Genomic DNA, 14,806 nt, shown 5'->3' with positions numbered 1-14,806 from the left:
CTACAAATATATCCTTGTTACCATAACTGTATCGTGATACATATTGTATCGTGATGCATATCGTATCGTCAGATTCTTGCCAGTACAAACCCCTACTTGATCAAATACCTAACAAACCAAGTGAGTTCTCTTTGAAGCTAAGATTTGGGGTTTGTTTGGTTGCCAACATTTGCTTGGCCCTGAAGACATGGGACTAACTTTTGATTAAAAAAACATTTTTGGTATTGGTATTAAAGCCCTGATAACGGAGACGCAGGAAGAAAGCATTGGAAGAAACCTGTGTGTAGCGTTGTTTTCTACGTCTCTGCTAGGTCGCTGCCATGTTTACCTCCATAAACCTCCCCTCCAGTTTTCACCGACCCCCCCGCCTCACCCCGGGTTCTAATTAGAGCCTTCATCGAGGGAGTTTGACATCAGAGGAGAACCCTTCAGGGCGACCCCCGGATTTATTTCCACGTGCCCCCCCGACACCTCGCACCGTATCAATAATTGACACGAGGGCGGCCCGGGGCGTCAGAAGAGATAGCGAAGATAGTGGTTTTAAGATGGAGATGATAAGAGCAGCTGTTGATGGACAGAGTAAACGAACGGGTAACGCCTCAGCTGTTGAAGGATATCCTGCTCTCGGATAACTTCGCCGTGACTGATGTCTCCGGTTCATCAGAAAGTGGCTCAAATCCAATTCATCTCCGTCTTACTGAGGCGCTCCTTGTTAAGAGGCGCCTGCTGTGTTGAACCCGGTTAAGTGTAATAGATCCATTAGCCAGAGAGTCGGGGTGCAAGATCAGGTCTGAAGAGATTGATCTGGTGAGAGGGGAGTCAGTAGGCAGATGAAAGATGAAGAGATGAAGCTTGTGGAAACGTTGTCGGACAAACGGGAGGCGCAGGAGTGGGATGGAAAGATGTAAAAAAAAAGACAGTAGAGAGGAATCAATAGACCGATGGGGAAGCAGGGGTGCGTTTGTTTGTGGGTGACCTCGTTGTGTTCGGCCCACATCCATGTTTGAAAGTAGTGCCAGAGGCTTCAAAGATCTGAAATATTCTGAGGAGTGATATCTGAGAGAGGTGATCAGTCCATCAATCAATATCCTATATTTAACCAGGTGAAGCAGTTACATGAAAACACGGTCAAACATGGTCGTACGCTTCACAAAAAACACTCTTAATTCCTCTGTAGCTACACGTTAATACTTGGTCCTTATCAACAGCGTTCTCGCTGCATAGGTATGAAAGAATGTCGCTGCCATTGGAATATTGAATTGAACATTTTAAATGCTAAAAACTTTAACACTTTAAATAGAAGGGTTGTTTTTTTTTCATCTTATACTATCTTCAACTATTTATACAATGAAAGGTTGAATTTGTTTAATTGAATAATTGAATTCAACTTTTTTTTTACGGTTGTCCTTTTTTAAATAATTGAAGTTCATTTTTATTTGAATAGTTTAAAAATGAATGATTTAAAAAAATGAAATGTTATTCCAATAATTCAAATATACATTTTCTATATTGAACTTTTTTTTTTTAATATGTATGCTTTTTTAATTCAATATAAAAATGTTGGTATAAAAGGTACTATAAGAAAATATTACCGTGCTAGATCACATAATAAAGTAGAAGCACTAGCATTAATCATGGCAGCACTATAGCACTAACATTTTATATTGAATTCGAATGGGTACAAATGTAAACATATTGAATTTAGAAAATGTATTTTTGAATTTTTGGAATTAGAATATCGAACTTTATGTGTAAACAAAAAAACAATCATTTTGAAAATTTAACATTAAAAAATGACATTTAAATTAAGACATTCATAGTTTCAACATTTGAAAAGTTTAATTCAGCCATTCAATTTTCTGATGTCACTGATATACTTTCATAGACAGGACGGATAATTTATAAACAGTTTTGTTACATATTCCTGATCTTCTTTTTCTTCTTTAGCTTAATGTGAGGCTCTCAGGGTCTGTATTCAAATTATTTTACATGCTACGTTATCTTCTATCTTTGGGATTTTGAATTTAAAAAACAACAATCATGAATGAAAAACCCAATTTAAAGATTTAAAAAAATTTATTTTATGGCAGACGTGGGCAAAGTGTGGATCAGCTGCCTGCTCATAAATGATATTTCTGTTCAGATTTATTCAATTATTTAATACTTTTCTAATCTTTGATGATACTTAATTAGTTGAAGGTTTAATTTATGTTAGGTTTAAATCATGTCTTTTTTAACAACTGAATTAACTTGTTATAAAAAGTGATAGTTATAAATGTCATTTTAATTGTAACTATTGTCATATCCTACATCAATATTTCATGGATTTCAATGTATGGATTCAGAATATCTATAAATAAAGTAAAATAGTTTTATCTTAATATTCTTAAGGTACAATTATTTAAATCACTTTTTTTCAAGTTGTTTTCATTATTCATATAAAGGCTCCTATTTTCTCTTCTTTCTCTTGGTTTGACGGCCCCTCACAACACTTCTTATACATGTTGTGGCCTTCAGGGATTTTAATTGTCCACCTCTATGGTTGAGCTGCCATGTTTGGTTGAACTCAAGGATCTAATTAAATATCCTCTCGCTGTATACGGGAGAGAAAGGATGGAAAGAAAGAAAAAAAGCAAAAATACAAACATAGAAAGATAGAAAAAAAAAGTTCTTAGTAAGTAAAAACAAATCATTTTATGTAACAGCTTTGTACATTTTATTTAATATCGGTTGTAAAATATATGGATATTGAGGGATATTTAAATATAATATATGTTATTATATTTTTGTCCTTTTTTTTAACTGAAAAAAAACTTTACTAATATGTATTTTTATTATTGTTTTACCAATAGTTAAGAAAGTGTGTATAATAATATGTTATAATATGTAAAGATATTGTAAACATGTTTTATTTAGTATAAAATAATGAGTTCTATCTCAGAGACGTCTTCAAGTGCAAAGCTCTAACAAGATGCCTGATGTTTGATAGTATGAATATTCTGGTCATTCCTGCTTGTTTGGTTGGACAGCAACTCTAAGCCATTAGCTTCTAAGATGGCCGTGTCACGTGGTTGTTGTGGAAAGTTACCGCAGTTGATGTCTTCTAGAGAGAATCTGTTTTATCGATTGACTTACGCAGATGTCTGTCCTTGAGCAAATCTAAATATTTGTTATGGTTCTCTCAGTGTGTAGGCTTGACCTGATCTGAAGTACAGCTGAGCTTGACTTTAATATGAAACATTACCTGTTTATCGGGTGATTATTTGAAATGTTTTGTAAATCTAGATCATCGATACAGTAAATAATTTAAATAATTTAAAATGTTCAATATTACCCTATGAGGGCCACATACATGCATTCATAGGGCCACACTAGGGATGATCTTGGTTCTGTTCAGTCTTCATCAGAAAAGCTTTGAGAAATCATTAGTGCTTCATTCCCAGAAATGAAAAAAGAAGAGTGACAGTGTCAGTTAACTGAAGAAACAACAATGTCTGGTCTTCTGTGGATGAATCCAAATGGCAGGAACATAAAAACAATGGAAGAAGCAGCGCTGGTTCCGTGTCAGCGATGAGTGACAGGCAGCATTTGCTGATGTTTTCATCTGAATAATTTAGCAAACATTATTTGTGCTTCTTGGAATCCATCCTTAGACTCACTTTTGAGTGAAGAGTCGTCTTATGAAGCACGCAGAGATTCATGGAGGAAATGTGTGCATTAACCAGCGTAGAAATTTGAATTTAATTTGAATGTTCTGCGAGAGTAGATATTTCTGTGTGTCACAGTGCTTCCCCCGACATAGTGGATCCCTTCCAGCGCTAGGCTAATGTTTTGTCTTTCTCTCTGTGTCTCTATGACTGTCTCACTTTTCCGTCCATCATCGTTTTTTTTTGTGATTTTATTTTTTCGTTCCGGGTTGATCTTCCCCCTTTTCTCTGTCAACTGTGACATGCTTTGTGATGTCACGGCTTTTAAATGTGTGTTTGTGTCTTGTTTCTCTCCTCGTCCCCCGTGTCTGTCTACATGTCCTTCTTCTGGTCGCCGTCCTCCTCCCCTCGTGTCCACCGTGACCCCCCGACCCCGTCCCTCCTCTAGCCTTTGTGACTTTGCTGAACGGGGACCAGGCTCAGGATGCCATCCGCTCCCTCCACCACAGCACTGTCCGCGGGCGCCTGATCAACGTGGCCCTGCAGCCCACCGACTCGCTGCTGTGCCTCACCAACCTGCCGCACACCTACACCGCCCAGCAGTTCGAGGAGCTGGTCCGCGCCTACGGCAACATCGAGCGCTCCTTCCTGGTGTACAGCGAGCTGACGGGCCACTCCAAGGGATACGGCTTCGTGGAGTACATGAAGAAGGATTCCGCCTCCAGGGCCCGGTCCGAGCTGCTCGGGAAACCACTGGTGCGTCCAGCAGCTGTTGAGAGAACCTGTTCCATATTGACATTAGAAAATGTGCTTAAGCCCCGCCCACTGTAAACATGAAGTCTTGTTAACCGTAACCACACCCATTCTGAGGTTTGTCACCGCACGTCATCAATCCTGGAAGTCTCCACCTCCAAGGGACCCGTTGTATAAACAAAGTGGGGCGTGATTAAAGTTCCCTCGAGCAGGGATTAAGCCATTATTACGACATAAGGGACATAACCGCGTAACCTCATGTTCGCCGAGATTTTAGACGGGGGAGAACTTTATTAAGTAATAACTTCCAAACATGGTCATGATGAAGGACTTACTGCATCTTGGAGAGGAAGACTTCAACAGAAATATTTTGTTACAAAACAGGTTAATGCTATTGACAAACTTTATTTTCGTATTAAGTAAAATATTTTACATTTTACACCCACTACCCAAAAAAACAAACTACAAACACACAAAATAATTAAAAGAAATTCAAACACATCACAACTTCATTAAAATAATTAAATAAATAAATTGGAAAAACTACTTAAAACTAACAAGTTTACAAACTCACAAAGAATGTTTTTGTAAGCAGTCCAAAACAATTACAAACTCATAAAACACATAGAAAAACACACTTTTACAAACTAAAAAAAAATAAAAAAATCATAAATCCAAATTTACAAGCACAAAAAAACAAATTAAAAATACACTAACTACAAATTGACAAACTTACAAAACAAATTGTAAGAAAATATTATATTTTCTCTACATTCTCACTCTCGCTCTGCACCTGAACTCACCTTGCAATGTTGTGTTACGCACACACAAAATAGCCCCAAAGTCAAACAGACAGATCCTCGGTTCAATTCCCGGTCAGTGTGAATCTTTTTCCAAACAATATTTTTCTTGTCTTCTTACAGTTATATTTATACGTGTATACATGTTTTAAAAAGCCACATGGAATGAGGTCTTTGGCAGAGGTATGTGCTCCCTGAGTGCTCTTCTAGTAACTAACCATCTGACAAGTGTGCGTCTCGTGTCTCTCCAGGCCGGTCGGTCGCTGATGGTGCAGTGGATGGACGTGAACCAGCTGACTCAGCAGGAGAACCTGCACTCCAGGTGTCTGTGCGCGGACCGCTTACCTCTGGACCTGAGCAACTCTGAGGAAATGAGCAAGCTCTTCTCTGAGACCTACAAGCCCGTCTTCTGCCAGGTATGATGGAGATTGAAATAATGAGCCTCAACATCTCACACAAAAATTGAACCGATTTTCAATTCACTTTTATTTAAAATGTTGAATCATACGAGAATTATCTCAAGAGAACTCACTTTTTAAACTACGCTTCATAAGAGGCGAACAGGTGTCGGAGAATCACTGCTTCGACACATTTCTTCAACACCAGCATTTATCGTTTCACCTTTTCTTAAATTCCTCTTGACTTTCGGTCTTGTATCTCTGCAAACTCACTGCATATTTTATTTTCTGTCTCCAACATTTTTTAACACGTTTAAGCTTCAGCATCTTTCATACATTCACATAAAATACCAGTTATAATCTACTATTTAATGGTCTGGTGGGTCCAGTTGTCGATGGAAACTGCAAAATATATGTTTGAATGTAAACCTGATTAACAAAGTCAAGAAACAAATTTACAAACTCTCTAAAGAGGTCAACAAACACAAAACAAGGTCACAATAATTTACAAGCAGAAAACTAATTAACAAACAAAACAACAAAACTAAATGAAACTAAAACACATTTGCAAACTCATAAAACAACTTTAAATAATAGAAAAGCTTATTAACAGCTGACCAATCAATAGAGTTATCATTATTTTTTAATTACAATTTTACAAAATTTTCAATTTTTATAAAATACTCTTTTTTTTAAATCAGTAAAAAAAAACAAACAATAATACATTTCCGAACAAATAATTTAAAGAGACAAGGCTGACTTACAAAATAATCAATTAAAATTGAAAAAACAAATTTAGAAGCTCACGAAACAATAACACACGCAAAAAAAAACAGATTTACAAAATTTTAAGATTTACAAAATTATGGATATACCAAACACATTAGAAAACCCATGCACATTTTCATATTCGCAAAACTAATTTAAACATTTTGAAATCACTTTAACAAATGTACAATCTCACAAACATTTTTTCGATGATCAATAAAAAGCATCTCAAAAGAATTGTAAAACCCTAGACTAACTAACTGCTAATTTTCAAAAACACACCTAATTTACAAAATTAGAAAACAAAAAGGTTTTACAAACTCATGAAACAGTTTTTTACTATTTTTATAAAATAGAACAACAAATTCAATGACATTAACTTAAAAAAATAAATGTTTACAAATTTACAAAATAAATGAAAAATTCCCTCAAACAAATAAAAAGAATCACAATATTTAAAAAAGAATAATAATTGGTAATTGGAAGAACTACGAACTCGAAACAATTAAACAATTCACAATATAAATTTACAAGGACATTAAACAAATTTAAACAAATTGTAAAAACAACACATTTAGAGATCATAGTCACAGAAAATGTATAATTCTCGAATTCTAGAAATTCACAAACTTAGAAAACAAAACTAATCAACCAAATATAAACATTGTTGAAATATAGTTAAAAAACATTAAATAGAAAATGTACAAGAGCCTACAAATAACACCTGGACGTGATTCAGAAGAGTTTGTAACTAGTTACATGGCAGATGATTTTGGGTAAACATGTACAGAAACAGGAACTAAATGATGGACTGCAGGTGGTTCTATGAGCCGTAGACCTGCCACTATGACCAGGTCATTTCAGACCAGCTAAGATATAATTTACATTACCTTTTGCCTGCACTTTCAAAAACTGTCAGTGTAGAATGAAGCCTAATAATCTTCATGCTTTCATGTGGAGGGACGTACATGTTTGTACCTGAGATTCAGTAGCAGTTTAAAAACTGATGTTGAATATGGGATGTAATTGTCTGCCAAATCAATGACGCTAAATGATGCATGACTGAGAAAAAAAAATCCTCAAACGCCACCAGTCGAGAGCGACTGAAGCCCGTCTGTCCCCATTGGCCTCCTCCTCTACATCACCAAGCAACCGTTTCCATGGCGAGGTGTGGACGCTGTGTCAGCCCCGCCCTCTTTCTACACCCTCTCAGCGTTCCTCCTCTCCTGCTCCGGTCCACCCCCACGGGCCCGGTTCGACATCAGTCGCTGATATCTGTTCTGCCGGTGTCCCAGATTAGCTCCACCCCTCCGGTCCGCTCCCACGTAGAAATCAATACGCCCACTTCCTGCTGGTCCCATGATGGGTTGTGGGCGTTGAGCACATGTTGAGCAGCGGCTGCGGAGCCAGCAGGCGTTGACCCGAGGTCCACCGCTTCATCTGTGCAGGACGCGAGTGCGATGCTGGATCAAATCATACTTTCAAACCAGAGCGTCAGTGGGAAGTTCATGACCAAAAAGAAAATTACATACGTGATGCTGCGGTCAATTAGCAGGCCGGGGGTTTGATTGACAGGTGGGAGAAAATATGATACATTTTTCTCAAGCAAAAAAATAAATCTTTATAAATAGACAGTATTTTTACTATGCATTTTTGCTTCCTTTATTCAAAATCCATGTTTTCTAAAGATTCCTCTGAAGCAGGGTTTATGGAAATACATCAGTGTCATCATTTCAAATGTTGAAACTTTGGTATTTATTCATTTTTTGGAATAATTTCATTAAATGATTTTTATATTAAAAGGTTGAATCCGTTTTTATGCAATTAAAGCCTTTTAAAATCAATATAATACTACACGTTTGATCAAGAATCTTTGTACTGTTTAGTTTTTTGCTTCGCTTTGAATGTATTTATTTATTGGAGAATAAAAAAAAAAAAATGTAATTAAAATATTGAATTTGCTGCGATACAATTTAATATTTGTATTTTTTAAGGTTATAAATATTTTTATAATTTAAAGTAAAATCTTATTCAATATTCAAAAATACTTTTCAAGATTCAATATTTAAATCATATTTAATTTGTAGCCTATTTAATTGAATATATACATTTTGGTTTAATATTGCTGTCATGATGAATTATATATTGATGAATTATATATTATATTATTATGAGTCCTTACTTCAATGTTGTCACATGATGCATTATTGGATCAAGTAGCTCTTTTGGTATTGACTGGTTGCACTATTATACCAATATTATTAAAGTGAATTTAAAAGGCTATGAATAAAAAAGTATTTAAATGAAACTACATATTTTCTGATTATTGGAATTAGAATTTTGTCAGTTTTTTTTAATTGAAATTATTGAAAAACAAAACAAATTCAAACCTTCAACACAGAGATTATTGAATTCAGTTCCTAGCTAAAAACACATTCCAATCCAAACCATCTTTCTTCTACAACATTGCAAGGCATCTTTTAACCTCTGAATAACACTGGTCATGTGACCACCGCTGACCTCTGTCAAGAGATAAGTACGACCACACAAAGTTCTTCGTCTCAGCTTGTCGAGGCATTTTGTCCCAACTGGATTATTAATGGACGATGACACAATATTCCTCCGAAGGCTTTGTTTTCCAAAACTCCACTCTCGACTACAGCTCGCTGTCACCTCCTCTTAGTTCACGACCCATTTGACGGTGGCCCTGGTCTCCCCTTTTAAATCTGCAGACTCACTTGAGCTGACGCTGGCTGGGAAAGATGGAGGGAGGGGAGGGGAGGGCGGAAATGTCAAGTGTAATAGAGGGACCACCGGACAGAGACACTAGTCAGGGATGTCAAATGAGTGTCAAATTAGAACAGGAGACCTTTTTAACAGGAGCTGGAGTCTGGTAGGGAACAAGACTGCTGTCGAGAGACGAGAGTCAGGCTCGCCCACATGTCTGGGGTCAGACCTAAAAAATATGGCATCATTATTCTTAGAAATATTTTGATAATATAATCCATCCACCTTGGTTAGCTAGAGGGATAGATAGATTGATAGATGCTTAGATGGATGGATGGATGAATGGATAGGTGGAGGGGTATGTGGATGGATGGATAGGTGGAGGGATACGTGAATGGATGGATGGATGGATGGATAGATGGGGGATGAATGGATGATGGTTAGGTGGATTATTGGATGGATAGATGGATGGGAAGGTAGATGGATGGATGCAGGGAACTGGGGTGGATACAGGGATGGATGGATGGATGAATAGGTGGAAGAATGGATAGGTTGGATGGATCTGTGGATTAATGGATGGATGGGAAGGTGGATGGATGGATGGATGGGAAGGTAGATGGATGGATGCAGGGACCTGGGATGGATACAGGGATGGATGGATAGTTGAATAGGTGGAAGAATGGATAGGTTGGATGGATCTGTGGATTGATGGATGGATGGGAAGGTGGATGGATGGATGGATGGGAACTGGGATGGATACAGGGATGATGGATGGATGGATGGATGGATGAGAAGGTGGATGGATGGATGGATGGATGGATGGATGGATGGATGGGAACTGGGATGGACACAGGGATGATGGATGGATGGATGGGAAGGTGGATGGATGGATGGATGGATGGATGCAGGGAACTGGGATGGAAAAAGGGATGGATTGATGGACGGATATGTTTTTTGATAAATGGATGGATGGATGGATATGTGGAAGCATGGATACTTTGATGAATGTTATCTGGATATATGGATGGATGGATGGTTCGGTAGATAGATAGATAGATAGATAGATAGATAGATAGATAGATAGATAGATAGATGATAGATAGATAGATAGATAGATAGATAGATAGATAGATAGATAGATAGATAGATAGATAGATAGATAGATAGATAGATAGATAGATGATAGATAGATAGATAGATAGATAGATAGATAGATAGATAGATAGATAGATAGATAGATAGATAGATAGATAGATAGATAGATAGATACATAGATAGATAGATAGATAGATAGATAGATAGATAGATAGATATATAGATAGATAGATACATAGATAGATACATAGATAGATACATAGATAGATACATAGATAGATACATAGGGGGCTGAATGGCTGCATAGATGGGTGGATGGATAGGTGGGTTGATATGTGAATGGATGGTAAGGTGAATAGTTGGATACATGGATGGATGGATGGTGCGGTGGATACGTGAATGGATGGATGGATGGATGAATTTATAAAAATATTACAATTTGCTAATTAAATGGTAAAAAAACAACAAATTTTAACTTTCAATTCAGAAATGATCAAATCCCTTTAATGAAAATGAGAATTAAATGCATAAATAAATATATAATAATAATAATAATATTATAATAAATAAAAATATATTTGGTCCAAAGTAACCAGGAAAGTAAAATGTAACATTTAATGATCTGATAGCACTGATATACTGACGTAGATGTGGAGCATGCAGAGGAACACCATGTGCAGAACATCATTGTCTCATGATTGTGTTCGTTCTGATCATGACGGATGTAATCAACCCTCACTCTGCTCTCAGTGCCATTTATAGATACTTTGAATATTCACTCAACGTCTCAGAAACTTCTTTTACTTTAAGAGCGAGGCTGACGGTTCAATTTCATTACAGTCGTATAGTTAGCTAGTTAAATGTTTGGAAACAACACAGAAATAGAGCACAACACACATACTAGTACTGCAGTAAGTAGAATAAAATGCTTTTTTGTTAGGTTTGTCAAGTTAAGGGAAGATTTTCTTCTACCTACTGCAGTACTAGTATGTGTGTTGTGCTCTATTTCTGTGTTGTTTCCGAACATTTAACTAGCTAACTATACGACTGTAATGAAATTGAACCCTTATCACGATATGATATATTGAAATACTATAGTAACAAGGATATATTTGTAGTATTGTTTGAGTACTTGACTCTGTTGTTGCAGAATTTACAGACCACATGACTCTTGATGAAGTGGCTGCTTTCATTTGTTTTGAAACCAAAATATGTCCAAATATCAGCTTTAAAAACTGCTGGAGTCGACTGTATCCTCTCGTCCTCAGTCATCGCCCAGATCTCACAGGATTTTATTGTTTCTTTAACTGTCTGATGTCATGTTCATTCTGAATATGTATATATATAATGAAGAAACTCAAATTATTTAATTCAATCTAAAAATAATTCATAAAATAAAATATTATTGCAAAGCCACGTTTAAAATCAAATAATAATAAACTGTAAAGATACAATGAAAATAATAAAAGATTGAACTGAGTCAATATTTACTTGCACCTCTAATACTACTACTACTACAGTCTTGAGATGTCGGCTCGTGGTAATTTGGTCCTGAAGTACTTCTTCAGCTCAACTCTTCCAGGAAGGTCAGCGTGAGCCGTCGTGTCGTGACCTCATCACTCGGCTCAGACGGCGCCATCTTGAGTCACATGCTCACTAACGGCGAGTGACGCGTCCCGACGGGTTCACTCTCAGAGACACGACCGCGGGTCGGACGGTTGACTGTGAGGCCGACTGATGGAGTCGACGTCTTCCCCTCGCATCCAAGTTCCTTTCTGAACCAAAAACCTCTAACACCCTTGTTGACCTCTGACCCCTCGCTCCACACGTCAACACCTGAATGAAACACAACCTGATGTGTGTACATGACAAAGGTTGGTGAGCGTTCACAAACACTCGCCTCAAACAAGAGTGTTTTCCTTCACTTCCTCGCTCCTGCTCGCTCTGAATTCCTCGCCCTGTCTGACCTGTCAATCACAGACGTTGAAGGAGTTGCTGAAGTGGTCATTTCCATGCAGCGAGTTAGTGCTGATGATGAGAGACCATCAGCCCATGCGTCCATTTCCCCTCTGCACCGACCTCTGTCCATGGACCTAGATTGAAAAATGAACCCTTTTTGAAATTGAAACTGTTTTCTTCTATTGAAGTTACTGTTGTCTTTGAATAAATAAGACACACATGTCCTATAATATGACAATCTCATAAAAGTGGCTTAAATCATGAAAATATTTCAATAGTTTTTTGTTTAATTGGAATAAAGCGAGAAAAGTTGTGTAGTTGCTTTTTTAACTCAAGTGGTTTTTGAAGCAGTTCTTTTGTTGAAGTGAAAATTGTTTTTAAGTATTTCTTTTTATTATTTCATCATTTTGTCGCACGTGCCGGTGATTCATAGAAAAGAAAACGGTTTGAATTCAAATTAAGTGTTCAAACCCTTTTTTTTGTCACTAAAAACCTTTATTTTGATTGCAGCCAATTTTTGTAAGTTGAATTATTAAAAGAAAAACAATAATGAAACAACTTTCTTTTATTGATTTTTAAAAATAATAAAAAATGTAACAACTATTTTAATTGAAGCTACTTTTAAAGGAAAGTAAAGCATAAAATTTAGATTGCTATTTAGTTGTCATTGGAAACTACAATTTCCTCTGGCTTAAACTGAAAAAATCCATCTGGATCCAGGAAGGTTTTGAAGGTGTCGTCTTTCACTTGCATGGGTTCTAACTCCCCAATGTGCTCTGAACTACAGTCGAATAAAAACTAGAAAATGTGACTTAATAAATTAAACCAACATATTCACGAAATGACTTAATTTATAGTGTTCTTTTAAATAAACAAAACGTTTTACTGACTCACTGATCTCTCCTTGTCTACGCACTTGATGTTGTTAATAAATACCAAAATGTATTTGTAGGTGTAAAAGGATGAGAAGTCTTTGAGTATAAGAAGTTTGGGGCACCCGAAGAAGAGCCGTTCCGACTGGTTTTTAAATTAGAGTATTTAGAAAATATGTTTTTAAAATTTGTGTAATAGGAATATCAAACTCTATGTGTTTTTTTTTCATTTAGAAAATATTCAATTTTTTAAAAATAAAGAAAATAATGAAACCTTGTTATCATCAATTATTCAATTCAATTATGCCCAAAAAATAATTAAATAATAAAAACAAATTCAATTCCTAAAACACATTTCAATGATAAGATTCAACATTCGACATTTGAAATACTACATTTTTATACATTTTGTCGTCTTTTTATGCATCTGTTCTAACGACGCAACCATTTGATAAAAGATTTGTAGTAAATGTTGTTACTGAAGTACTTATTTAACTGATTTAGTCTGGAAACAAAGACGGAGGTTTCACTGATCTTGAAGCAGCTTTAAATGTTGTTGTGGCTCAACATGTGCAATAGGTTTGTGCTTTTACATCATCTTCAATAACATCTCGTGCAACACATGGAAACACTTTCACCAACTCTTCTTCTCTAAAACCACTGGAGGTCCAACTAACTCTGGTGTCCCCTCCAGCTGGCTCAGGACGAGGGCAGCCCGGTGCGAGGCTTCGGCGTGGTGGAGTACGAGAGCGCCGAGCAGGCGGAGGCGGTGCTGACGGAGATGGACAGAACTCTAGTGGGAGGTCAGGAGGTCCGGCTGTCACTGTGTACCCCGGGAACCTCAGGGAGGAGCACCTTAGCTGCTCTCATCGCCGCCCAGGGCATGGTGAGTAACACAGGAGGGACTCCATGAGACAGGAGCGTCCAAGTAATAATACAGAGTGTAATGATGTCTGCTTGATGGTGTACTAGGGCCGCTTAAATAAAAAAAGTCAATGGACCTCATGTGGCCCAGGTTCATTTTAAAACCTTTATTAAGTTAAATTGAAAGGAAAAAAGGTAACTTATATTGACCTTAGATTAAAATTTTATTCTTGATTGTTGATTATTTTGAATAGTTTCCATACTTACATTTGCCATTTATAAAAAACATATTAACTTGGTTTCAAACAGCGTATTATTAATTATTTTAAAAAATTGATTACTAATAATGATTTCAATTTCATCATTAACCATTGTTTACTGGGAGATATTGACCAAGAGTTCATTCCGAACGGCGTCATTACTGATTTATAACAGTAAACAAGGGAAGAAAAAAAAAAAATGTAAACAGTTTGTGTTATTTAAGCCTATATTTTTATTTCATGTTGCAACTTTTTAAAGTCAGAAATTGTGCCTCCATATTTTTTATTTTATTATCAGTTTTATTATAGATATAGTATGAGTGCGTTTTTTAATGGTACTGTTCTTAATTTATTTAATTCATGTATCTTTAAATTAAATATATATATTTTCCTTTTATTATTATGGCTAATAGTAAGTAAGTAAGTAAATAAAATTTCTAGAGCGCCTTTCTAAACAAGGGTCACAAAGTGCTTTAACAACCCAAAACAATACACGGTTAAAATGTATACTTTAAAAGATCAAGACACATCAGAAAAACACAGGAGTCCCAGAAAATCATGGAAAAGCCTTCACAAATAAAAATGTTTTTAAAAAGTACGAAACAGAATTTTAAAGTTGATCCTGAAAGAATCTGGCAGCCAGTGAAGAGTTTTAAGGATCGG

General features: G+C 36.3%; 1 protein-coding gene across 1 annotated transcript in view; it reads left to right on the top strand.

Annotated features, from left to right (window-relative positions):
* raver2 (ribonucleoprotein, PTB-binding 2) overlaps positions 1–14,806 on the top strand; it is a 67,464-nt gene that overhangs the window by 32,465 nt on the left and 20,193 nt on the right. The window contains exons 3-5 of the mRNA XM_087784968.1: positions 4,096–4,403; positions 5,452–5,616; positions 13,714–13,905. Coding sequence (XP_087641094.1) covers positions 4,096–4,403; positions 5,452–5,616; positions 13,714–13,905 — 665 coding nt within the window. The remainder of the gene's footprint in view (positions 1–4,095; positions 4,404–5,451; positions 5,617–13,713; positions 13,906–14,806) is intronic.

This window comes from Callionymus lyra, chromosome 2 (assembly GCF_982586985.1).
Source record: "Callionymus lyra chromosome 2, fCalLyr1.hap1.1, whole genome shotgun sequence".
In the NCBI taxonomy this organism is placed as follows: domain Eukaryota; kingdom Metazoa; phylum Chordata; class Actinopteri; order Syngnathiformes; family Callionymidae; genus Callionymus; species Callionymus lyra.
The sequence above is the reverse complement of the archived record's forward strand: the minus strand, read 5'-3'. Positions and strand labels throughout refer to the sequence as shown.